The 24,967-nt window shown below is 40.4% G+C and overlaps 2 protein-coding genes across 2 annotated transcripts in view; one reads left to right on the top strand and one right to left on the bottom strand.

The window, feature by feature from the left end:
* GABRG1 (gamma-aminobutyric acid type A receptor subunit gamma1) overlaps positions 1-24,967 on the top strand; it is a 666,028-nt gene that overhangs the window by 494,668 nt on the left and 146,393 nt on the right. The gene's annotated exons all lie outside the window — the stretch shown is intronic.
* LOC147728900 (uncharacterized) lies at positions 3,936-13,486 on the bottom strand. The gene is made up of 2 exons (XM_086962690.1): positions 13,382-13,486; positions 3,936-11,968 (listed from the first exon to the last, which is right to left on the bottom strand). The coding sequence occupies exon 2, from the start codon at positions 11,927-11,929 to the stop codon at positions 5,471-5,473; it is 6,459 nt and encodes a 2,152-aa protein (XP_086818816.1). The 5' UTR covers positions 11,930-11,968; positions 13,382-13,486; the 3' UTR covers positions 3,936-5,470.

The raw sequence follows: 24,967 nt of genomic DNA on the forward strand, positions 1-24,967 counted from the left end.
TTTCTTCGGGGTGGTGCTACCCAGCGGCAGGACCGACGCTAATATATTCCGCTCCGTGGGGTTGTCCAAGTAGCGGGTAGCACCCGAGCCTGCGTGCGCCTTCCCCAAGGCGTTAGTTGGTATGGGCAGTTGCGTGTTTGAAATAGGCCCGACGCGTTTCGGAAATTTATTTTCCTCATCAGGGGCCAGCAGTAAAGTGCACGACGTCTACCATCTCCCTGTATGAAAACACGCATTGTGCTTATGGGAGATGTAGTCCATATATCCTGGATGGATGCACTTTCAAATTACTGCTCGTTCCAAAGGCTCTAACATGAGCCCCCAAACATCACTCATGTCCTCATCCATCGCGCAGCTCCTCATACAAGACTCCTTGGATAGAGGGTCTTGTGGCCCCCGTTTCTTCGGGGTGGTGCTACCAAGCGGCAGGACCGCCGCTAATATATTCCGCTCCGTGGGGTTGTCCAAGTAGCGGGTAGCACCCGAGCCTGCGCGCGCCTTTCCCAAGGCGTTAGTTGGTATGGGCAGTTGCGTGTTTGAAATAGGCCCGACGCGTTTCGGAAATTTATTTTCCTCATCAGGGGCCAGCAGTAAAGTGCACGACGTCTACCATCTCCCTGTATGAAAACACGCATTGTGCTTATGGGAGATGTAGTCCATATATCCTGGATGGATGCACTTTCAAATTACTGCTCGTTCCAAAGGCTCTAACATGAGCCCCCAAACATCACTCCTGTCCTCATCCATCGCGCAGCTCCACATACGAGACTCCTTGGATAGAGGGTCTCGTGGCCCCCGTTTCTTCGGGGTGGTGCTACCCAGCGGCAGGACCGCCGCTAATATATTCCGCTCCGTGGGGTTGTCCAAGTAGCGGGTAGCACCCCAGCCTGTGTGCGCCTTCCCCAAGGCATTAGTTGGTATGGGCAGTTGCGTGTTTGAAATAGGCCCGACGCGTTTCGGAAATTTATTTTCCTCATCAGAGGCCAGCAGTAAAGTGCGCGACGTCTACCATCTCCCTGTATGAAAACACGCATTGTGCTTATGGGAGATGTAGTCCATATATCCTGGATGGATGCACTTTCAAATTACTGCTCATTCCAAAGGCTCTAACATGAGCCCCCAAACATCACTCCTGTCCTCATCCATCGCGCAGCTCCACATACGAGACTCCTTGGATAGAGGGTCTCGTGGTCCCCGTTTCTTCGGGGTGGTGCTACCCAGCGGCAGGACCGCCGCTAATATATTCTGCTCCGTGGGGTTGTCCAAGTAGCGGGTAGCACCTGAGCCTGCGTGCACCTTCCCCAAGGCGTTAGTTGGTATGGGAAGTTGCATGTTTGAAATAGGCCCGACGCGTTTCGGAAATTTATTTTCCTCATCAGGGGCCAGCAGTAAAGTGCACGACGTCTACCATCTCTCTGTATGAAAACACGCATTGTGCTTATGGGAGATGTAGTCCATATATCCTGGATGGATGCACTTTCAAATTACTGCTCGTTCCAAAGGCTCTAACATGAGCCCCCAAACATCACTCCTGTCCTCATCCATCGCGCAGCTCCACATACGAGACTCCTTGGATAGAGGGTCTCGTGGCCCCCGTTTCTTCGGGGTGGTGCTACCCAGCGGCAGGACCGCCGCTAATATATTCCGCTCTGTGGGGTTGTCCAAGTAGCGGGTAGCACCCGAGCCTGCGTGCGCCTTCCCCAAGGCGTTAGTTGGTATGGGCAGTTGTGTGTTTGAAATAGGCCTGACGCGTTTCGGAAATGTATTTTCCTCATCAGGGGCCAGCAGTAAAGTGCACGACGTCTACCATCTCCCTGTATGAAAACACGCATTGTGCTTATGGGAGATGTAGTCCATATATCCTGGATGGAGCGGAATACATATATATATATTCACTGAAAAAACCATAGGTTTCACACCAGTTATAGTTAGCTGGAAATTTTACTGATATAAAACCATTGAAATTCCCACGTTATAGTTAGTCGGACTCACTATAACTTGCGCGTGCAATGCACTGCTGATGACATCACATATTACATCACTCATGACATGGTCAGTGACATCACTCATGACACCATCCTTGTGACATAGTGACAGACCTCCTTTCACTATAATGTAACCCTTGAGACACATATTCAAAAATAGAAACTGAAATTTTTTAAAAAATGGAGATACCTATATCAGTTACAACAAGCAATTCAGTAATTCCACTATCTATATACACATCCACTCATTCACCAACAGTTCTATATAGTCACTCATACATATACTCACTCATCATATGAAGTGATACACCTATACATCCTGTTACACACCGACATTCATCCAAAAGTTACTCACACACATATTCACACGTGCAAATAAACTATTGGACATCCATTTATTTGAATATAGAGTTATACACACACTTCCACCTTACTTCTATTTAAAATTACACATATTTATTCTCTTAAACAATCACTTATAGAAACACATACTTATTTAAACAGGAACTCTTACAATCTCTTACTCTCACATATACTCACTTATATACATCAATATTCATATATACTAGATTAAAACATATGTAGTTACTGATAAAGACACTAGTGAGACAGTCATTCACTCACTAACAAACACATATAGACACTCATCCACCCATACAGTCCTGTACATATGTTGTCTTCAAAACACATACAAACAAAGAGTCAGTCACTCATGCATCTATGTGCTAAGTAATACCCCCACCAAACCATATAGACACTCATACTGATACTAATAAAAATATCTAATAACCCATATACATACACATGAGTGGATGTGTATTAGATGGTGGTATTACTGAATTGGTTGTTGTAACTGGTATGGGTATATCCACTTTTTTGAAAATATTAGTTTCTATTTTTGAATATGTGTTTCATGGGTTACATTACACTGAAAGGAGGTCTGTCACTGTGTCACAAGGATGGTGTCATCAGTGATGTCATGAGTGATGTCACTGACCATGTCATGAGTGATGTAATATGTGATGTCATCAGCAGTGCATTGCACGCGCAAGTTATAGTGAGTCCGACTAACTATAACGTGGGAATTTCAATGGTTTTATATCAGTAAAATTTCCAGCTAACTATAACTGGTGTGAAACCTATGGTTTTTTCAGTGAATTTAATAGGTTTTTTAAATGCTAATTCCTAACTATAACTGGTGTGAAACCTATGGTTTTTTCAGTGAATTTCATAGGTTTTTTAAATGCTAATTCCTAACTATAACTGGTGTGAAACCTTTGGTTTTTTCAGTGAATTTCATAGGTTTTTTTAATGCTAATTCCTAACTTTTTATACAGACTCATACCTATGTGTTTTTTAGTGAATTGCTAAAGTATGTTTTTGTAAAAATGAACACTATAATGTATATTGAGATAATATTTTTAATTTAAAATATTTTTTTTTATATTTCGCTTTCGGTGCGCGCACCGGTGCGCGTACCGTCAGCGCACTAACAAAAAAAAAGAAAAAAAAATGAAGGAGGGACTGTGTAATAGATAGTAAGACAGATAAAAAGTGTAAAAGGAAGTAACTGAGAAAAGAAAAATGAATAAGGGAGCAAAAGAAAGAAGAAATAGGAAGAAGACTAAAGCAGAGGTTAAGGGAGATTGTAAATGGATGTTGAAAGTAAAAAGAAGGACAGTTAAGTATGGGAATGTCAGGTAGTGACGGAATCAGAGGAAAAGAATAGCAGTGATTGAGGGAAAGTAAATATCAGTGAATATAAGTAAAAAGGGGTGAAAGAGGGTACATGTAAGTGAATAAGGGTAACACATGGGGAGTAATAGAGACAAACAAGAGAGAGAGTAAAAGAAGGACTGTCACAAAGGGACTAAGTGAACCAGTAAAAAAGGTAAGTGAAGGAGTGTGCATAGGCAGAAGTACTGAAAGAAATTGAATGTGGTCGGAAGTAAACATGGAACAAAAGAATAAGTGAGGGAAGCAAAGTAAGGAAATAGGGGTGCGGTAGGGTGACAGAAAAATAGTGAAAATAAAACAAAAGGTGATAACAAAAAAGATTTTGTAAACACACTTACCATATAATCAATGCAAACTTGTATCTATGAAAGATAAAAGAAAAAACACGTTATAATTTCTTAAAAATATATAATAAAATAGAAACAACAGTTCATGAGGTTTAAAAATCTACAAAAGTTTACTAAGAAATGATGCAATAGTGAAGGATACAAAAACAGAAAGAAAGTAATGTAGAAAGAGAAAAAAAAAGGAAAAAGAAATAGAAAGAGAACAAATTCCTAAAGGTAAATAAGATACTAAAAGAATGTAAGATATCAAATCAAAATCAGTAAAGATAAGAAAATAAAAGAAAAATGAGTGAAAAGGAGAGAAGTCTGATTGAGAAACTATAAATAAAAAAGAGGAATAGAAGATGATTGAGAGTGAGTGAAGTAAAGTAACAGAGTGAAGGGATGAAAGGAATGAAGTTAGTATAGAACGATGGATAAAACAGGAGTGAGAGAGTAAGTACACAGAAAGACAAAAGGAAGAACTAAGTGAACTACAGTACAATGGATGCGAAAGAAAAAAAAAGGAGAAAAAGAAAGAGAGGGTTAGGAAACTAAAGCAGTGGTACTGTGAGAATATGAAAAAGATAAAAAGTGGTGGAAGGAACAGAGGAAATGCAGACAGTTCCTATTAGATTAAGAAGTTGTGAATGAAGTGCACTAAAGAAACAGCGATGAAAAAAGAGTGTAAATTAGTAAAGAGAGGTAAATAAGGGTGAAAAAGAAAATGAGTATAAGACAATGTGAACACAATATAAATTACACAATGCAAACTACACAATAACTTCTACAATATGTTACATTATTTATTTTTGCTGTTCTCAGAATATATTGAATTTCACTTAAATTAGTGAGATCAAAGTCTTCATCATATAACAGCGGGAAAAAAAAAACACAATCTAAAAGATTGTGTTTAAAAAAACCCATTCAAACATACATCTCATATAAGTACACTAATCTTTGATTCACTTACTTTTCCGTGAGACCAAATTGCAGATAGTGAAGGTCCTTTTGGTGGAAAAAAGTCTGCTGTGCTCTATAACTTCCATTTCATCGACTTCCTATGAAAAAAGATCTAACAACATCATATGTTACACTTTCCTCACGGCCAATTTGTGTCAGATATATCAGTATTTTTTACTTTGAGATCCACTTAAAGTATCTACATGAGATTGCAGATAGTGAAGGTCCTTTTGGTGAAAAAAAGTCTGCTGTGCTCTATAACTTCGATTTCATCAACTTCTAACAACATCATATCTTACATTTTCCTCACGGCCAATTTGTGTCAGATATATCAGTATTTTTTACTTTGAGATCCACTTAAAGTATCTACATGAGATAAATAATTTCAAATATTAGATTAACTAACTAACTAACTAACTTTTATTAACTATTCCCGTCTTCAAAGGCCAATTCCCTTTACTAAAACTTTGGTTTTAAAAACACTAGATAAGAATTTGTAGAGTCATAAGGCAAACGTTGTTTATAAGTTAAATGAGAATCATTGCAGTAACTCCATCCATTTTCAGATTTTAAGTAGCATGTATAATGTCCTGAGGTGGTCGAAGATCCATCATGATAAATAATAGCTTCAGTTGTAAAGGTCCTTCCAGAAATTGATAACTGAGAAGCCACAAAATTTTTGATAGAAGTTGTCAATTTAGTTCCATCAGGTCTACATCGTTGGAAAACTAAAATAATATACTGCCCATACCTTTGTATAAATAATGTGGACAGCATTGTACAGTTACATTGGGTACACACCATATTATGATCTGCTGCTTTAACTAGATTTTTAAAAGACACTGATTTACAGTCTGGTAAAGTCAAATATATAAATCTTTCAGTGTCTATTGTAGTAGTACTTGATAAACTACAATTGTGGCAGTCATGCTGCCATTGATAAGAAAGACTGAAAAGATTATCTACATCTACACCTTCATCTTCCAAAACACCAAACATATACATTAAAAATTCCTGACAATCCTGCTGAATGTTCTGTGAAAATTTATCTTGACCAGAACACAAATCTAAAATATTTCGAATTTCTGTTACACTTTCTATTTGTGCTGTAACACTGCTACATTTCTGAAACACAGAATTCAATAAACCACACAATCTTTGATCCCGATTTTCAACAATCTGTTCTTGTAAACTTTTAAGAAAAAAAACAACATTAACCACTACATTAGCATAGCAGTTGACACCAGAACTGTTTTCAAACTGAAATCCAACAACATTTTCTCCACAATTCTTTTTCTTCCTGTTTTCAATTACAGTTTTCTCTACTTTTTGTCTTTTTGCAACTACCTCACTACAATTATCCTCATTTCTTCTTTTTCGGCCTACCACACGTTTTTCAAACAGAGGATATTGAGGCAAATGTGGAGCATACTCTCTTCTTAACCTATTGTATTCTTTAACACAATCTAGATCGGCAGAAATCTTTGTCTCATCACACGCAATCAAGTACAATCCTGATAAAGTTCTGACTCGAGATAATGCCACATATGCCATACCCTCTTTAAACACAGATCTTCCAATGTTCACCAATGCACTATCTACACTTAAACCTTGAGATTTATGAATTGTCACTGCATACGCCAAACAAACAGGAAACTGTTTTCGGCGAACATATAAGTCTTTTACAAGTAAAAATCTAGCAGAACAACGACTTATTTGTTGTACTTGTTCAATGCCATCAAATTTTATTTTTAAAAATTCAATTCCATCTCTATTTCTGTAATTCACAAAATCAACAACATAACCCATTGCTCCATTTACCAGACCGCTTTCAACATTTAAATTCCTTCTCAAAATGATACGACAATTTAAACACACATTCAGAGTCTTTTCAAAACCAGCTGTTTTTGAAATACTTTTCTCCAATGAATGCAATTTAGTTTTCAAATTTTCTGACAAAACAATTGTTGCACCCATATGCTCTATTTTATCTATTGCTTCCAGTTTCACAATCTCTTCATTTTCTAAGTCTAACATTTTTTGATTGAAGATGGAACATTCTTGCAGAGTTGGCATCAAACATATCCCAGATTTCTTCTCAGTCATTTTTTTAAAAATATTCTCTGGAAGAATGTTTTCATTTGCATACAAATTTGAAATTAATCGACTATGCAAAGCTTTTTTCCCTTTCTCAGTCATTTTTCCAATTCTTACATCTTGTAGAATATTTTTATAATCTTCATCCTTGGCCTGTCGCATATTTTGAAGCAGTTCAGCATATTTAAAATTTAGCCATATATTAACATTTCCAATGCTTCCAAGGGACTTCCTGGTATCTTCATGCGTGAGCATTTTAAACACTGGTTGTCCTTTTACTGGAGTCAACTGCAATAGATCTCCAAAAACAATAATGTGTTTTCCTCCAAATAACACATCATAGTCTGTTTTAAGAATTTCTTGCATTCTCAAATGCACAAAAGCAAGCATTAGATTTGAGACCATGCTTACTTCATCTATGATAAGAAGTTTCATTTTCTTCAAGACTCTTGAAACTTCAGAACACGCATCTCCAGATAGCTTGTTGTAATGCAATTTATTATCATGTTCAACTGGCAGCATCAATAAACGATGTAGAGTAATCCCTTTAATGTTATGTGCTGCCAGACCAGTTGGAGCAGTTACAACACAAGACAGTGGTGAATCAGTCCTTTTCTGCAGATAACTTGCAACGGCTTTAATTAGAAAACTTTTTCCTGTCCCCGCTTCTCCACTTACATACAGTCGGACAGGGTCAAATAATATACATGAGCACTCTTTTTTCTCATGTCTGAATCCATGTTCAATCTGCTCTGTGACTTCATCATATATCTTTTTCTGCTCAATGTTTAGTTGCGTTACCAAATCTTCTAAGTTAACTCCATCCTCTTGAGCTTGTTCCATAGCTCTTTCCACCTCATCCATGGCAGTGGCAGCTTCATTTTGGATAATTGGTCCTCCTAGTGGATCCTGGCTCAATGAAGTAGAACTCTGACTATCTTGAGAACTGTTTCTAGCTATCTCTTCAGCAATTGTGGTTTCTTGCTCCATTTCTTCATTCAACATTTGCAGATAATTTAGAAAAATAGGACATTCTATGGTATCCTTAGTTGCATTAAAAGAGTCTTCATAACAGAGAAAATCTCCAAGTAGTTCCTCTTCTGTACGCCATGGCTTAAAGAGTTGCAAAAGAGCTAAATAGTAAAATTCTCTTTTGTCTGGAACTTCACAACTCAATTTTCGATGATTAATCAAATGGCCTTTTTTCTGCTTCACTAGACATCCTTCATAGCCAATGAGTGCATATTTTCCATTATTGATATCTTCTGTGATGTTCCTCTTATAACTGTAGTTTTGAAGAACTTCATACAAACATGTGTTCTCAAGGTGAGTACTTCTATTTGGATAGTATGTATCCAACATATTTGTCTTCAAAATATCTGTACTGTTTGGTTCTTTTTCCGCCAAATATTCAATTTCTTGTACAGATTTCAAAACTCGGTTTCGTGTTGCAGCAAGACCAAGACTCACCCAAATGATTGTTCTTGATTTGGCATAGAGACTTGCTGATGATAACCGATCAGAACATTCATATGCTCCAATTTCTCGATGCGACAACATCTTCAGACTGAAACTGTATAATTTCTTGCTTAGACTCTTTTCATGTGAAATGTCCTCCCACATTTCCTTCAGTTCTGTCTTTTCTTTTTTGGTGATGTAAGATGTCACATATCGAGCCACAGCAATAGAGTTGTCAGCAACGAACTGAATATCCATGTTAGCATTCCACATGGACAAAATCACTGGGTTGTAATCGTTGATGTACTTAGATTCTTCATTTCTTTTCAAATTATATGTGTTTTTGGGAGATTTTCTCGTCACAGTATGTCGTAGAGATGACATCAAATTATTTACTCTTCCTTTAGAAATCACTGGTCGAGGAAATGCAAAACGACATTTCGTGTAGTACTTTTCCTTGTTTTTAAATTTTCGACGACAGTACTTTCCACAACGATGAGATTGAAAACGTAAAACTTGTTGCCTTAAATTGTTTTCTTCAGTAGATTTTGGAACAGCACATGTTGAATACTCTTCAATGAAACTCATCACTGTTTCATCTGAATCTGATCCAAATTTGGGTGCATCTTTAATCCACAACAACATATGTATATGAGGAGCACCTCTCGCTTGATATTCCTTCCTCCAAAAGAAATCCAAAACCTCTCCAAGGGGAGGATTTTTTTTGTTGGTAATAAAAGACATCATAGCTTCAAATCTATGATTAAAATATCTGCAAACATTCACTGGATCTAAAGAACACAGTTCTCCTGGTGTTTTCAATTCTATATTTGGTATGTTTTCATTTGCCTCTCGTAGAAATTGAAGTAAATCGTCCCAGGCATACTCAGCACAGCTAAGAGTGAGGAACCATGTAGGAGTTCCTAAGTTTCTTAGCATACATTTCAATTCTCCATGACGACGAAACCAATACTCGTTGGTTCCACGTTGACATGCCATGAGATTGATTAGCTGAGATTCCAAAATACTGTCTTGCAGATTAACTTTCTCCATAAAGTCCCTTGCACATACATTTTGCAAATGAGGTCCACTTTTTAATATATGATTAACTGCATAAGAAAGCCCAGACAAATCACTTTCAAACAGTAGATGAAATAAATATGGAATGCATTGACGAAACCTTGGATCTTCTGCATATAATCTTAGAGTCCGGTATTCAGCTGCAGGAATTTGAACTGGTCGATCATCATATCGTCCACCACAACCTGTTGGAAATAATTGTGGAAAACAACGAGCTTCCAAACTTTCTTCCCATACACTAATGGGACTTCCTTTTGCTGCCTTCATTTGAAACAAGTCAATTGCATTTCCCATTACTTCTTTGGAATGCAAAGGATGAACAGTATAATGTTCATATATTTCTTCAGTTCTAGACACATCAACTTTTTCAATTTGACCAACTGAAGAATCACTATCTTCTTCTGTAGCTGTTTCCTCTACTCCAACACTTACATGTTTGTAGTACTCATTGTTTTTAACTAAATACAACGTTGCCTTCTTGACTTTTTTAACATCCACTAAATCTTGCCAAATTTTCTTACTCTTTGTTGGAACCCCATTAACTAGAATAACTAAAGGATCTTCTTCTACTCTTTCTACACCAATTGTATTAATATTTTTCTTTACATCTAGAGGCAAATAAACAACTCTTCCCTTTAATCCTCTCAGTAAATCTGATGGAGGCAATTTCCCTGTCTTAGGCTCCATGCGAACAATAGCCTGAAAAGGATGGACACATTGAATCAAAATAGATTCATAAGTATTTAGATCCATCAATTCAGAAGGAATATCTATCAACTGAAGATTATTATAAACTGCTCTTGCAGGCATTCTATTTTCATTTAATTTTTTCAAACAATAAGTGCAAATACGCTGATCCAAACTCAAATCAAAAGAATTCTCCACCAACAAATAACTTACAAAATCCTCCCATTCACTATTATTTTCCAATTCACTTTTTGCATATAAATCAACTAACCTAGTCTGAATTTTATAATGAGTCCGTCGACAACACACACAAGTTACATTAGGCCTCTCACTTGATTTCACCTTAAACTTGATAATTTCCTCATCAAACTTTTCAATACTTGAAATTTGTCCATTATCTTCTGCATTACCATCCATTACTATATCTATTTCTACACTGTCCTCTTTGTTCCCAAAATAACAAAACTCAATTTCTTCACAAATAGTCTTCACATCCACTTCAGATCCATGCAAAAGAGCACTATTTAACTGTTTAAGCTTAAGTGCAGGACTTTTTGCATAATACAACTTCCTCACTAATTTCCTTACGTTATTATGATGCACTGCTAACATCCTAAAATGATGAAAAACACTCCGACAAACTTTTCTAGAAAGACATGCTAGTGAATGCCCTTGCAAACCTGTGCTTTCTCTCACTCTGCAAGGATCTAACTCTTGCAGGATCTTCATTTTTTGTTTGAGACTTTTTTTACTATATGTACGTAAGAAATTTCGAAGCAAATCAATTGATTCCTGTCGCACACTACAAATACTACTGCATTTCCATGTGTACACTGGACCCTTAGTACGTCTCCCTAAAACTTCATCAGCTAAGACCTCTTCTGCATCTCTAGATACAAGTTTCTCTTTTTCCATCACACAACTATCTTTCACCTCATATGCACGACCACTGGTGTCAACTGCATGCACCAAATCATTTTCCTGAAAGTAACTCTCCTCATTAAAAAAAGGCTCAGAACTTGAACTATGCATCCATTCACCAGAAAATACTTCACAAAAATTACTCCGATTAATAATTCTTTTCCATCTACTGTTCGATTTGAAAACATCCATTGCCTTATTAAGTATCCTAATTCTATTGATTATTAAAATAAATAATTTTTTCTTAACTTCAAAAGCCTGATCAACAATCTTTTCTACACTTTTCTTTTTCTTGTAAAAAGCAGCTTTTAGTTTACTTTTCTTTTCATTTTTTAGCAAATTTAAAACTACCCTATTGCGAAACATTCGCCTACGAATGTCCCTAAAAACATTTACCCTTCTATTGCTAACCATTCTCTTCTCTCCTGGTCCAATGGAAACATTTTTTGTGGGCTTCTCTTTCCTTTTTAGATTTGTTGACTTTTTCTGTATATTCACATTAGCAATTTCATTTTTTTTCCTACGACATATGTTGCGAAGAAAAGACTTAATTGGCTTACCAGAAGCTTTTCTGGTGTTTTTTGAAGTAGTTGTTGAAGAGGATTCCATAAACTCTGTTGTTGATGTTCTCCTTTTCCGTATGGTATTTTTGATATTTCTTTGCCTTGAAGGCATTTTTGCTTCCTTTTCAGAAGTTGATTTGAATCTGTTGTTCTGTTAAAAAAACACATGAAAGACCACTATTAGCAAACAACAAAGTAATGTTAAAAAGCAAACAATATAAACAATAAATTGCAACATATTTAAGTTTATACAATAGCAACTCATGGCTTTATTTTTAAAGGCCTTGCGCCACCAGTGCGTCACTTATTACCCATGTTTAAAGTCAAGCATCAGCTGCACATGGCATTCATAAATAAGGGCCAAATGCAAATACCAATCAATTGCACCCAAAAATCGATTTTTCAATAACATGTAAGAAACACTGCGCAAAACCTAAGTACAACCACTCAATATCATCAAACAAAGTCAGGGTCTGATTTATAAAGGCCTTGCGCCACCAGTGCGTCACTTATTACCCATGTTTAAAGTTTTGCATCGGCTGCACATGGCAATCATAAATAAGGGCCAAATACATATACCAATCAATTGCACCCAAAAATCGATTTTTGAATAACATGTAAGAAACACTGTGCAGAACCTATGTACAACCAATCAATATCATCAAACAAAGTCAGGGCCTTATTTATGAAAGCCTTGCGCCACCAGTGTGTCACTTATTACCCATGTTTAAAGTCATGCATCAGTTGCACATGGCAATCATAAATAAGGGCCAAATACATATACCAATCAATTGCACCCAAAAATCGATTTTTCAATAACATGTAAGAAACACGGCGCAGAACCTATGTACAACCAATCAATATCATCAAACAAAGTCAGGGCCTTATTTATGAAAGCCTTGCGCCACCAGTGCGTCACTTATTACCCATGTTTAAAGTCATGCATCAGCTGCACATGGCAATCATAAATAAGGGCCAAATACATATACCAATCAATTGCACCCAAAAATCGATTTTTCAATAACATGTAAGAAACACGGCGCAGAACCTAAGTACAACCACTCAATATCATCAAACAAAGTCAGGGCCTTATTTATGAAAGCCTTGCGCCACCAGTGGGTCACTTATTACCCATGTTTAAAATCATGCATCAGTTGCACATGGCAATCATAAATAAGGGCCAAATACATATACCAATCAATTGCACCCAAAAATCGATTTTTCAATAACATGTAAGAAACACGGCGCTGAACCTAAGTACAACCACTCAATATCATCAAACAAAGTCAGGGCCTTATTTATGAAAGCCTTGCGCCACCAGTGCGTCAATTATTACCCATGTTTAGAGTCATGCATCAGTTGCACATGGCAATCATAAATAAGGGCAAAATACATATACCAATCAATTGCACCCAAAAATCGATTTTTGAATAACATGTAAGAAACACTGCGCAGGACTTATATACTAACATACAATTTCACTTCTAAAACATAACTATCTGCTTCCAAATATTCTCCATAGAGAAAATAAATCTCTATCTAAATTAAATGAATCATTACTTACCTTTAGAAATGCTTTTGGAGATTGAAAACAGTGTCAGACACACACACCAATTTTTCTTTAGCAGAGGAGAAGGTGTGCTCTCAATACACTGAAACCAAGACTGGCATAGAAAATCTCTATCTTTGTACACATATGCCTTAATTCAACCAATGAAAACTCTTCCCTCACTATTTTCAAACCAACACCCATCCCCCTCTCAAACCTTTCTATCTGTTACCATAGCAACTCCCTCCTAACTGAACTGTAAGGTTCAAAAGTTTATCTTACAATGTTGCAAATTAACTCAGCAAGGATGTTTGACCTGTCAATACAGCAGCCTATACAGGGTATTTTTGCTTTTGGTGACTTTTTTTAAACCATTCAAATTGCTTCTTTCACACAACATAACCATACACCCTAACTTTCAGTTTTCAACTATCTGAATCCACCAATCATTGCTAGTGATTCAAGAGCACAGAAACTCCACAATTATTTTTTTGTGAACTCCTACTGTTCCAACTGCCATTTCATTCCCACACTTCATCTGACTGGACCAGAACCTTCTCACATCATGTACTCTGTTTGGGTTATTGGACATAGCTACATCCACTGGGCTCAAAGGTATGCAGCTAGCAGAAATTTTCATAACCTTGATTTATCAAATGTGGAAATCAAGTGGATTGGCCACAGAGGATTAAAATGTCACCAATTGATACCATTGGTGAAAACCTTTTTGCATCTGCCAGAACCTGACCTTATAATTGTGCACTGTGGTGGAAACGATCTAGGCACATTAACTGGGGTAGGTCTGGAAATGCTATTAAAGGACACCTTTCATCAATTGATGATACTTTTTCCCCACACTGCCTTGGTATATTCCAATATATGCCAAAGACAGAAATGGAACTGGTCCAACCAATTTGGTCCACAATTTGAGAAAGCACGGAAACATGTAAATAAATCTGTTTCTGCTTACATGAGAGACTATGGAATGGGTTCATTATACAATAATAACTTGCGTTACAACATGCAAGACATCTACAGAGGAGATGGAGTGCACTTCTCAGATGAGGGGAATAGAATATTCCTCCTGAATTTAAGAATGTGTATTGGAACCTACTTGTAGGTACCTAAATCAACCACAGAACCCAAAAGCTCTTTTCAGAGCTACCCTAACTCTGATCATTCAAAGCGTTTATTTTTTTCTAACTTTTTTCACTATTTTTCACCAAAGTACGCTTTCCGGTACGCTTACAGGTGCGCGCACCAGGCGCTACCCCCGCGAAAAATTAAAGAATTTTTTTTTTTTTCACGTTTATGAGCCTCCTAAGCCCCCCTCAGAAAACCTAGAGGGTCAAGAAGTCTCTACAGTTCCCCCTTCTATCCATTCCGAACATTGTTTACCCTCCATCTTGTGTCTCGATTGTTCCGAAACACAAAATGGAGGACTCCCGTAACGCTGCCAGTGCGCGTACAGGAGCGCGCACCAGTAAGCGCTCGTTAAAAAAAGGTGGGAAAGTAATTTACGGAAAACCCAATGGAGACACTTTCATCAAATATAGAATACGCCCTACTACATAGCAGTCCCTACCATTTGCCCAAATTTGGTGAAATTCCATTGAGACATTTAGGCTACAGGCCTGTCTAAATATCCTGAGGTAAATTACATGACAAAAACACACTTGTAATGTTAGAATTTACAACCAATTAAAAAGTATCTCTCATTTTCTACGATTATTTCCTGACGTTTGATTGGTTAAGTACAACAATATATATAAAAGAAGAGAGGGAAACACAGCCATTTTGACTACTGCTTCCTGAAGTACACTTGAAAACAAATTTCACTGACAACTTCAACTAATTTCTCTAAGGTAACTTCTAATTATGGAAGTATATTGTACACGTTAAGTTTATTTCTTAAAAAATATTCTGTTAGTGATATGCTATCCCTCTTTAATAGTTAGAGATAGAGATAGACTTCTCTGTAATAGTTATGGATTGAGTTAGGCTTCTCTGGTATACTAGCTCTACTAATATAGTTAATTTGTATGCAATTTTCAGAAAGAAAATGGAAGGAGAAAATAAGGCAAATGATACTTCTATCAAAGTAAAGGTGGAAAAACCAGAAGATGAAAAAAAAGAAGTTGATTTCATGGATGACTCTTTGGATGAACAGTTTATAGAATGTTTGGAAGAAATTGAATCATGTACATATAATTATGAGGAAATTCCGGACAATATTATGTTAGAAATTTTATTAAATTATGAAAAAGAATCAGAGGAATAAATTTATCTTTAATAATTTCAATTGTTTCAGACAATATTCTTTTTTATATGTAATTCATGAAGTATTACCAAAAATGTTTAAAATATAAAGTGAGACTTATAGTATACTGTTCAACTATTTTTCTGTTACATAGTAAGTTTACTCATAGTTACTACCTTTCTCCCACTATATTATCTCATATGAATATTTTACACCTCATTTTCATAAGTGAACAGGACAGACTACTCATGATCCCCTAGAAATTCTCAGGGAGTGCTTAAAAGATCTGTTTCTCCTTTCCAGACAGACTATATTATGAATTCCATATACCACAAAAAATACAATAACAACATGCAAGATGTCTACAAAGAAGATGGTGAACATTAAATTTAAGTCTCTTCATTAGTACCTACATGTAGGTACTTACATAAAATAAAAAAATAAAAAAAAAAACAATTCATAAACATACAATTTTTGAAGTGATTATTTTTCCATAGTACCCTCCTCGATACGCTCCCCGGTGCGCGCACCAGGCGCTTCCCCCGCGAAAATCGAAAAAAAAAAAAAAAATTTTGAGGCCCCGCGGGGCCCTTTAATGGCCCCCATATCAAACCTAGGGGGTCAGGGGGGGTCTACCCTGCCCCCTTATGGTCAATTCCACCCTTTGTTTTTGCCACCTCTTATGACTAGATTTTACCGATAGACAAGATGGCGGCCGCTCCAGACTGTTTAGAATGTTTACAGACAACTGAGATCCAATCAGCTTCCTGCGCGCAAGTCGCGTGTCGCGCCTGGAGCGCTCACCGGTGCGCGTACAGGAGCGCTGCTCTAGATATATATATTTTTTTGAACCTAAATTACTCAAAATCCACTGGAGCACATATCTTGAGACATAGCAAAGGCACATCGGGCTACCAGTCCCTACAATTTTGCCAAGTTTGGTGGAAATCCATTCAGCCGTTCGAGCTAAAAGTGAAATCGACCGCCCTATGGAAATTAACATGGGGAAAACGCGTTTTGGGACCCCCCTTTTATCTCGGCCCCCGCTTGACGAATCCCCCCCAAACTTTCAGGGAAGGACCGGACCGCCATGAGACCATTTTCCTGAAAATTTCAGGCAGATTCGTCAACCGGCGCCAAAGTTATTCAAAATAGAATGTTGAGATTTAACATTGAAAATTATCCTAACTATAACTACCTACTGGCGACCGCCAGTAGGTAATATATATATATATATATATATATATATATATATATATATATATATATATATACACATAAAAGACCCAACAAGTGAGGCGCTGAGGAAGCAATGCTGTAATTTCCCTGCAACCTGCCAAATAAAGAAGGACAATTCACGACCGCGCGTGGCGCCTCACTTGTTTGGTCTTTCATATGGATATATAGCGGCCCCGCCCAGGGTCACGAGGTGCCCCGACACGGACGAGCAGCTCCGACGCATTGGGGATACTTACAACGTGCAAAGAACAGCATGACCAATGTTGGCTGAGTACACATGCAGGTATCCAGAGTTGCCTCTATCAGCAACCAACTAGAGGACTTTAAAAACAGTGAAGGGGCTCTGCTGTCTTGAAAACTACATTGACCACAATGCTGTGTCAGCACACACCCAAGGGTATGGCTATACATCAATGCTGCAAGTGCGGCGGAAGACTTGGCAGCTGTGTCTCTCTGTGCCAGTGAGCAAGGGCTAGGAAGCCCGAAACATGTTTGGTAATATTCGCTGAGGAAGTAAAGCTGTAATTTCCCTGCAACCTGCCAAATAAAGAAATACAATTCACGACCTTGTGTGGCGCCACACTTGTTGGGTCTTGCATATGGTTATATAGCGGCCCCGCCCAGGGTCGCGAGGTGCCCCGCCGTGGACGAGCTGCTCTGGCGCGTTGGGGATACTTACAACGTGCAAAGAACGGCGTGACCAATGTTAGCTGAGTACACATGCAGGGATCCAGCGTTGCCTCTATCAGAAACCCACTAGAGGACTTTAAAAACAGTGAAGGGGCTCTGCTGTCTTAAAAACTACATCAACCACAATGCTGTGTCAGCACGCACCCAGGGGTGTGGCTATAAATCAACGCTGCGAGTGCGGCGGAAGACTTGGCAGTCGTGTCTCTCTGTGCCAGTGAGCAAGGGCTAGGAAGCCCGAAACATGTTTGGCGATATTAACTGAGGAAGCAATGCTCTAATTTCCCTGCAACCTGCCAAATAAAGAAGGACAATTCACGACCGTGTGTGGCGCCTCACGTGTTGGGTCTTTCATATGGATATATAACGGCCCCGCCCAGGGTCGCGAGGTACCCCGCCATGGACGAGCGGCTCCGACGTGTTGAGGATACTTACAAAGCACAAAGAACGGCGTGACCAATGTTGGCTGAGTACACATGCAGGGATGCAGCATTGCCTCTATCAGCAACCCACCAGAGGACTTTAAAAACATTGAAGGGGCTCTGCTGTCTTGAAAACTACATCGACCACAACGCTGTGTCAGCACGCATCCAGGGGTGTGGCTATAAATCAACGCTGCAAGTGCGGTGGAAGACTTGGCAGCCGTGTCTCTCTGTGCCAGTGAGCAAGGGCTAGGAAGCCCGAAACATGTTTGGCGATATTCGCTAAGGAAGCAATGCTGTCATTTCCCTGCAACCTGCCAAATAAAGGACAATTCACGACCGTGTGTGACGCCTCACTTGTTGGGTCTTTCATATGGATATATATATGATGCACATGAACTTAGTTAAACGGAGGGCATAATGGGAAATATTTCTGATGTGAAGAAGGGCAACCGCCCGAAACGCGTCGTCTGCCACGCTGCTGTAACTTTATCGGAATAAATTACCTTTTGCCAGCATATTTGGGATTCGTTGCTCTTTCTGTGAGTAGTCACTGAAACGTTGGTGATTTCGGAATTGGCCTCTTGTAGCTGATATATATGTATATATATATATACATATATATATATATTTTTAAATATTATTTATATAAGTCTTCCTATTTATATTATACTGTGCTCATCTCAATTGTGTATATTACTCAGGTCAGAGTTTAACTCTACTCAGTCTGTCTTCAAGGCCGACCACCTTTTTTTATGTCTTCTTTAAGAATATCTACCTCATCTACAGCCAGTATGTTGCGCATTTGATTGTTCCACATAACACGGAGCATGGCTGGAAATTTTAGTTCAGCCTTAGTTCCTAGGCTATTTAGCTCCCCCATTCTTTTCCCCAGCTCCCATTGCTTCTGGTCTGTAGCATGGTAGACAACTGATCTGAAGTTGAAGGTCAACTTCTGGAACGTATGGGGTCATTTTTTAGGGCAGCAAGTAAAATAGTCTCTTTAACTGAATAAGATAGAAAATTTACCAACATTTTCCTTGGCGTTTGCCACTGCTGGTTTCTCTTTAATGGATCCAAATGGCCCAACTGGACCTCCAAATCAAGGTTATGTCCAGTCTCTCCTTCAGGGCTGTCTCCTTTAATAATTTTATCACAAAATCTTTAATGTTTGGCCTTTCCTCTGCTTCCGGTATATTAATAAACCACAGATTATTTCTACTAGAATGGTTTTCAATTCGTTACATATAGTCTCTGAAGTTGACGTTTTCTTTAACCAGGGCCTCTACTGCTTTAAAGTTTTTGAATATGTTGTTGCACATTGAACTGACTTCCACCTCCAGTTGCCCAGTCCAAACAACCACATCATCTAGCGTTTGCGCAAGCGCTGAGCAAGAGGCCTGAATATCAGCCTGGTTTGCCCCTGATGTTTCAAATTGCATGTTAAGTACATCCCGGAGGCTCATAAGAGTAGATGTCAATGGCATATCTAAATTTTCTGGGTCGGGTCGTGTTGTTAATGGGGGCTCAACTTGTGAAGGACTGCTTAGGGGTGTTAACACATTCTCTTGTTTTAATTCAGTTACAAGTTCGTTCTCTACCTCATGAGTAGGCAGGGCACTAAATTTATTTTGAGAGGTGAACTGAAAAAGCATCCCAAATTGATGTTTACTCCCTGTTTCACTCTCCCTTAGCCCCCCTTTGCTAATGCTGCTTTCTGGCGTACTGGGGTTTACTCTATTTGTGTCAGCTGTCTCAATTTCATTGTGTAGCATTGACAGCTCCCCTAAGCTTCTGTTCCCAATGACCCCATTCTCCCCAGAGGCCATCCAGTGGTTTAAGACTTTATAATAGGTTTTTAAAGACGGAGTGACTTTGGGTTGTATAGGGGAGATTTTTTCTCCTCTCCCTCGTAGGCTCTTCCCTTGTAGTTTTGATGTTCTCTTTGCCCTTACCACTCTTGGGGGAATGGCGCTAACAGTGCTGTCTCCTGGGGCTCTTTTGCTAGCAAAAGTAAAATCGTCACTTACCCCGTTGTGGCTCCCCAAAGCACACAAAGTTCTTGTATGCATGGCGTATCTCAAAATATTGTCTGGGAATACACCTGCGTTATCACAAACCTTAACTGCAGTGACTTTAACTTTCTCCATAGGGGGCATCCACCTCTGAAGTGTTCCCTGTGGGAGTTCCTTGAGAACTCGCGGACCATCTCCATTACACTGTAGCTCCCCCCTGTGATCAGCTTGCCGGGGGACGCTCCTCCACTCCATGCTCTGACTGGTACTGACGCCGCCGCCACTGACCCTCAGCATACGTGCGGCTCTAATGCACCGCAGCAAACCAGGCGCTTGCAGCCATGCCGACGCTCTCTCGCCCCAGCTCTGAATCCAACGCCATTGCACCCCTGATCAAGACACCACTGGTCAGTATATACGTGCCCAGATGTCTTTCTGCTCATTCTTGAGCCATTTAGCCTTGCGACTTAGTTGTTCATGTAGTTGGTGCAAATGAAGGGGGTGAGGGGTGGGAGGGAAGCCCGCTGCATGCAACCTCCTCACCGGCGGTCCGTGACCTTTTATCTCGTGGCCGCCATGTTCCCTCACACAAGCAATAGCCACCATTGTGCAATCTGTCTCTAATGTTGACATTTGTGTAATGTAAAGTGACAACTCCTCCCATCAGGATATGCAGGGCACACCTTAACTCCCTTTTTGTGAATGCACAACCAGTGGCGGCTGGTGACATTTGAAAGTGGTGACCCATAAAACAATAGCCGTACTGCAATGTCGCAAGCGAGCCTAAACCACCCATGGGGCGTTCGGGGTGGTTCTCCACCAAGAACATTTTGAAAAAGGAGTGGGCAAATGGTGCATTTTCAAAAAAATTTGAGTTAGCAGGAAAGTTAATAAAGCAATTATGAATCAGTTCTAACAAAGACAGTGAATGGCTCAGCTCTGGTCGAGCGCCTCTTTTTATTTGTTAACTTGCCCACATATAGTGTCCTACATTCCCAGTACCATCACTATCTATTGTCTCCATCTATTTACCTTTCTTGCCAACGGTCCATCCATCGTTCTCTTGTTCACCCATCCATCTTTTCATCTCTCCTTTTCAAACGTCCTTCCTTCTATCTCTCCTTTTCTTCCTTCCTTCTTTCCACTGCAAGAGATTGTATTTATGAGTTCCTGGGAGACCATACTGAATGGAGCTTCAAACAAGGGAAATATCTCCTGTTACACAGGATTGTCCTGTGACCTCCACCACTACTCAAGCTGCTATGGTAGAGGGTTTCTGACTAACCAAGGGCGAAGTACTTCGCTACGCCCACAGAGTCGGCGTAGTGTTGCCTACTTTGCCCTTTGCAAAGTAGGCGTAGCGAAGTTGCCTGCCACCCACCTCCCTCCTGCCCTCCCCTACATACTTAATTTGTGTAAATACTAAAATAAAAGTAAATAAAAAGTACTTACCTTGTCTGCTGCGTCCCGGGGCTCCCTCTTCTCGTTCGCGGCGCCGCCGCCTTAGATATGAATGCGCATGCGCGGCCGCCCGCGCATGCGCATTTCTCGCCTGCTTCGCCTACTTTGCAAAGGGCAAAGTATGCAACACTACTAGGTTTGGGGGATGGGGGTTTGGAGGGGTGGTCTTAGTTTTGTAATAGTACCTTAGCCTTTAGTGGGACTTTATGGGTGGTAGTAGGGGTGATTCTTTTTTTTGTGAGGGGTGGGTTGGGATGTGGAAGGGATAGGCTGGGGGTGGAAGGGGTAGGTGTGAATTTGGCAGGGGTGGGTTTAGATGTAACAGTTATCAGAGCAAGGTAAAACATAAGACTCCCACAGGGAAAACGGGTAGGATGGTCAGGAGGGAGTTGGGGTTGAAAGGTAGAGGGGGGTGGAAATATCTGTTGTGTTGTGTCTAATGAGGATGCAGGTATCTGTGTATATGGTGTAGGTTGTGCATGCTTGGGTTTGTGTAGGCACTTCTGTTTTGTGGGTGTGTGTTCTGGGCTGTGGAGGTAATGGGTATGGTCATGATGCATGTGGCTGTAGTAGTGGGTGTTTGTGGTAGTGTATGTTAGTATGGTGGATGGTGCTGTTCTTGGGGTGTTCTTGTGGTGGTGGATGTTGCTTTGGTGGTGGGAGTGGTTTCTGGGGGTGGGGGTGGTGTGGCGGTTCACGTGAGTGTGGTGGTGACTGTGGTATCTGAGGATGTGCGTCTGGTGGTAGGTGTGGCTGTGGTGGTGGGTGCGGTGTGCTGGTAGTGGTAGAATTGCATGCGAGTGTGGGCTGGTGGTGACTGTGGTTGTGCTGGTGGTGGGGGTGGTGTTTGTCTGTTTGAATGCACAATTGTGTTTTTTGTGGTGTTTGGGTTTTTGTGTGGGTGTGCTGCATGGGTCTGTGTGAGTGGGTGTGTGCGAAGATGTGAGCAGGTCTAGGAATAGAGAATCTGGATTGGGATGGGCCAGGTGGTGGGTCACAAGGTCAGGATGCTTGTGAGGCTGTGGTCAGTGTGGGGGCTAGACCTTGAAAAGACCTCTGTAGGCCAGGAATAGTAATGTGAATGCTTTCTGGGTAGGCTACAATCTGTTGCAATTGGCAGCCAAGGCTGTGGATGTCATTCAGTAGTATAGTCTGGCCTACAGAGATGTTCCTGAGGAATTCAATAATCTCTTCACTCAGCTCAGCCAAGGGGGCAGGGACAGAGTGTGAGGTGTGAAGGACTCGGCTATTCTAAGTCCCAGCGGTGCCAGGAAACAACACCTGAAACCTTCGTGGGTTACCTGTTCCGGCGTACAAATTACAGAGACACGGGACACTTCCTTTGGCGTCAAAGATCAGCGTTTATTTACTGCAGGGATACAGAAATCGCAAGAAGTACACTACGTGTAGGTTCTGAGAGACTGCTTCGAATTGCAACAGTGGATCGCTCCTTTTATACATATTTTAGTCATAGCACAACATGGCGAACAAAAGGTTACAACTCAGTTCCCACATTAAACTTCAAAAGGGTTGCTTTCATGTCTTCAGGCGCCCGGAACATAATTACAGTAGCATTGCCGGTTCCCAACTGTAAAAGTACGTTATCCCACCATTAAGTACATTCCATTCTGGCTGTAAACGAGTTTATGAAAAGAGACAGAAACAGGTGCAAGGAAGACAAAGATAGACAACAGATTGAAAAAGAGTGTAGGGGGCAATAACGGAAACATGATTGCAGGATCAAAGGATTCGTGCCTAATGCATGCACGACTGAAACAATAGACCGGCACGGCAAGATGAGCTTCGAGCGGAGCCATCTGCCTCTGCAGTGTCATCACCCTCGCCATAAAGACATCCTCAAAGGAACACGTGTCTTCCGTCAGAGCTTGGGAATCCCAGGGTCACGAAGCGGACAGTGTCCGTTGGCTGACTACTTGAGGGCAAGAGATAAAATGGATGCCGTATCTAAAATGGAACCCGTGGGCTCAGATGGAGAAACCCACGAATAAGACGAACGGTTCAAAGCAGCGTAGCGAAAACGCGTACACCCACTAAACTCGTCATTTGCGGTTCATAGATACCAAACTCGTCCATATTCGAACAAGTCAAAAGCGTCATTACGATTCTCACGGAACCTCAGATGCTCCTTTTGCCCTCATGTAGGCAAGCACTAGTCGATATCAGAATTGATCTCGATATGCATCAAATCATTCAGATGTTGCTGCAGCATTATTCTATCCATCAATGCTTCTTTGGGAACAGATGGCCGTCTTATATACGTTGTAGCACAGAGGCCACATAAGACAGGACCACACTGTACACAAAGACAACACGTGAACAGAAATGCTACAACAACCCCGATGATCATCAGAATCTTCCAACCCCACGTCGACATCAGGCCCCAAAACCATCCTAGTAGCGTCCAATCACCTACGTCCACGTGTATGGACTCAGAGATCTTATGCAACTTCGAGATGGCTTGATATACAGTTGGAGCGTTATCAGGGATGAAAATACAGCAACTCGAATGGATCACCTTGCACACACCACCTCTATCTGCAAGAACAACGTCTAGAACCATACGGTTCTGCAACGTCATAAGCCTATCCGCCTGAAGCTCTGCTGTCAGATTACCAAGAGCACTTGCAGTTATGTTAGCAGTCGATTCGACCACACGAGTCAACTGTCTCAGGTTCCTACTATTAACCATAGGTCCCCAAAACGACAGGAAACCCTTAAAGAAGTCTCCTGCTTCTTGACCGGCAGTGTCCTCTTTGCTAATAACGCCTCTCACAACTCTAGTCTTGTGATAGTCCGAGGCAACGGTGAAAGTCGGTGGCAACAGATTTGCAATATAACAGGTTGCCCGAGAAGTCACGGGGAAACCATGTATATGCGCGATCATAACATACAAAGTATGTACCCTTGGCAGTCAGAAAAACAGGGGAAGAGAGCGTCGGTAAAACATACATTTCAGTGCAAGCACTCTTCCCAAGCTGGGCTCGCGGATTTCGACCAAGACCTTGCAAGCAGAAATTTCCGAGATGGGGTACGATCCAGATCGGAGATGAGCTTTTAAGCTGTCTATCACCCACTGACATGCTATACTCAGCCTCACTCAGATCCTTGTATGCTCGCACCTCTTCCTCTGGAATAAGCGATGCATCAAAAATATCTCTATCTAAGTCAACAATCGCTCTTGCCAAAGGCTTGTGGTACGGGCCAGGACCAGGATCTGCAGAGCGTGGCTCTCGATGGGGGTAGGAATCTAGTGCGCTACGGAACATAGTTTGGAATGCTCGAGCTGACCCCTGGGAGCTGTAAGGAAGAAACAAATACGGAATACCCCTATCCATGGTATGTGGCATTAACCCACACACCCAACAGTAAGTAGTATTCATCACCAACTGATGCTGATGTAGGAGCTGGACAAAGGAATTGTTCATGAATTTCGCACGTCTAACCTGTTCATGTTGGGGCAGAGGATGAAAGGAATGTGGAGAAACAGTGGGAATGG

This window comes from Lissotriton vulgaris, chromosome 3_1 (genome assembly GCF_964263255.1).
Source record: "Lissotriton vulgaris chromosome 3_1, aLisVul1.2, whole genome shotgun sequence".
NCBI lineage: Eukaryota > Metazoa > Chordata > Amphibia > Caudata > Salamandridae > Lissotriton > Lissotriton vulgaris.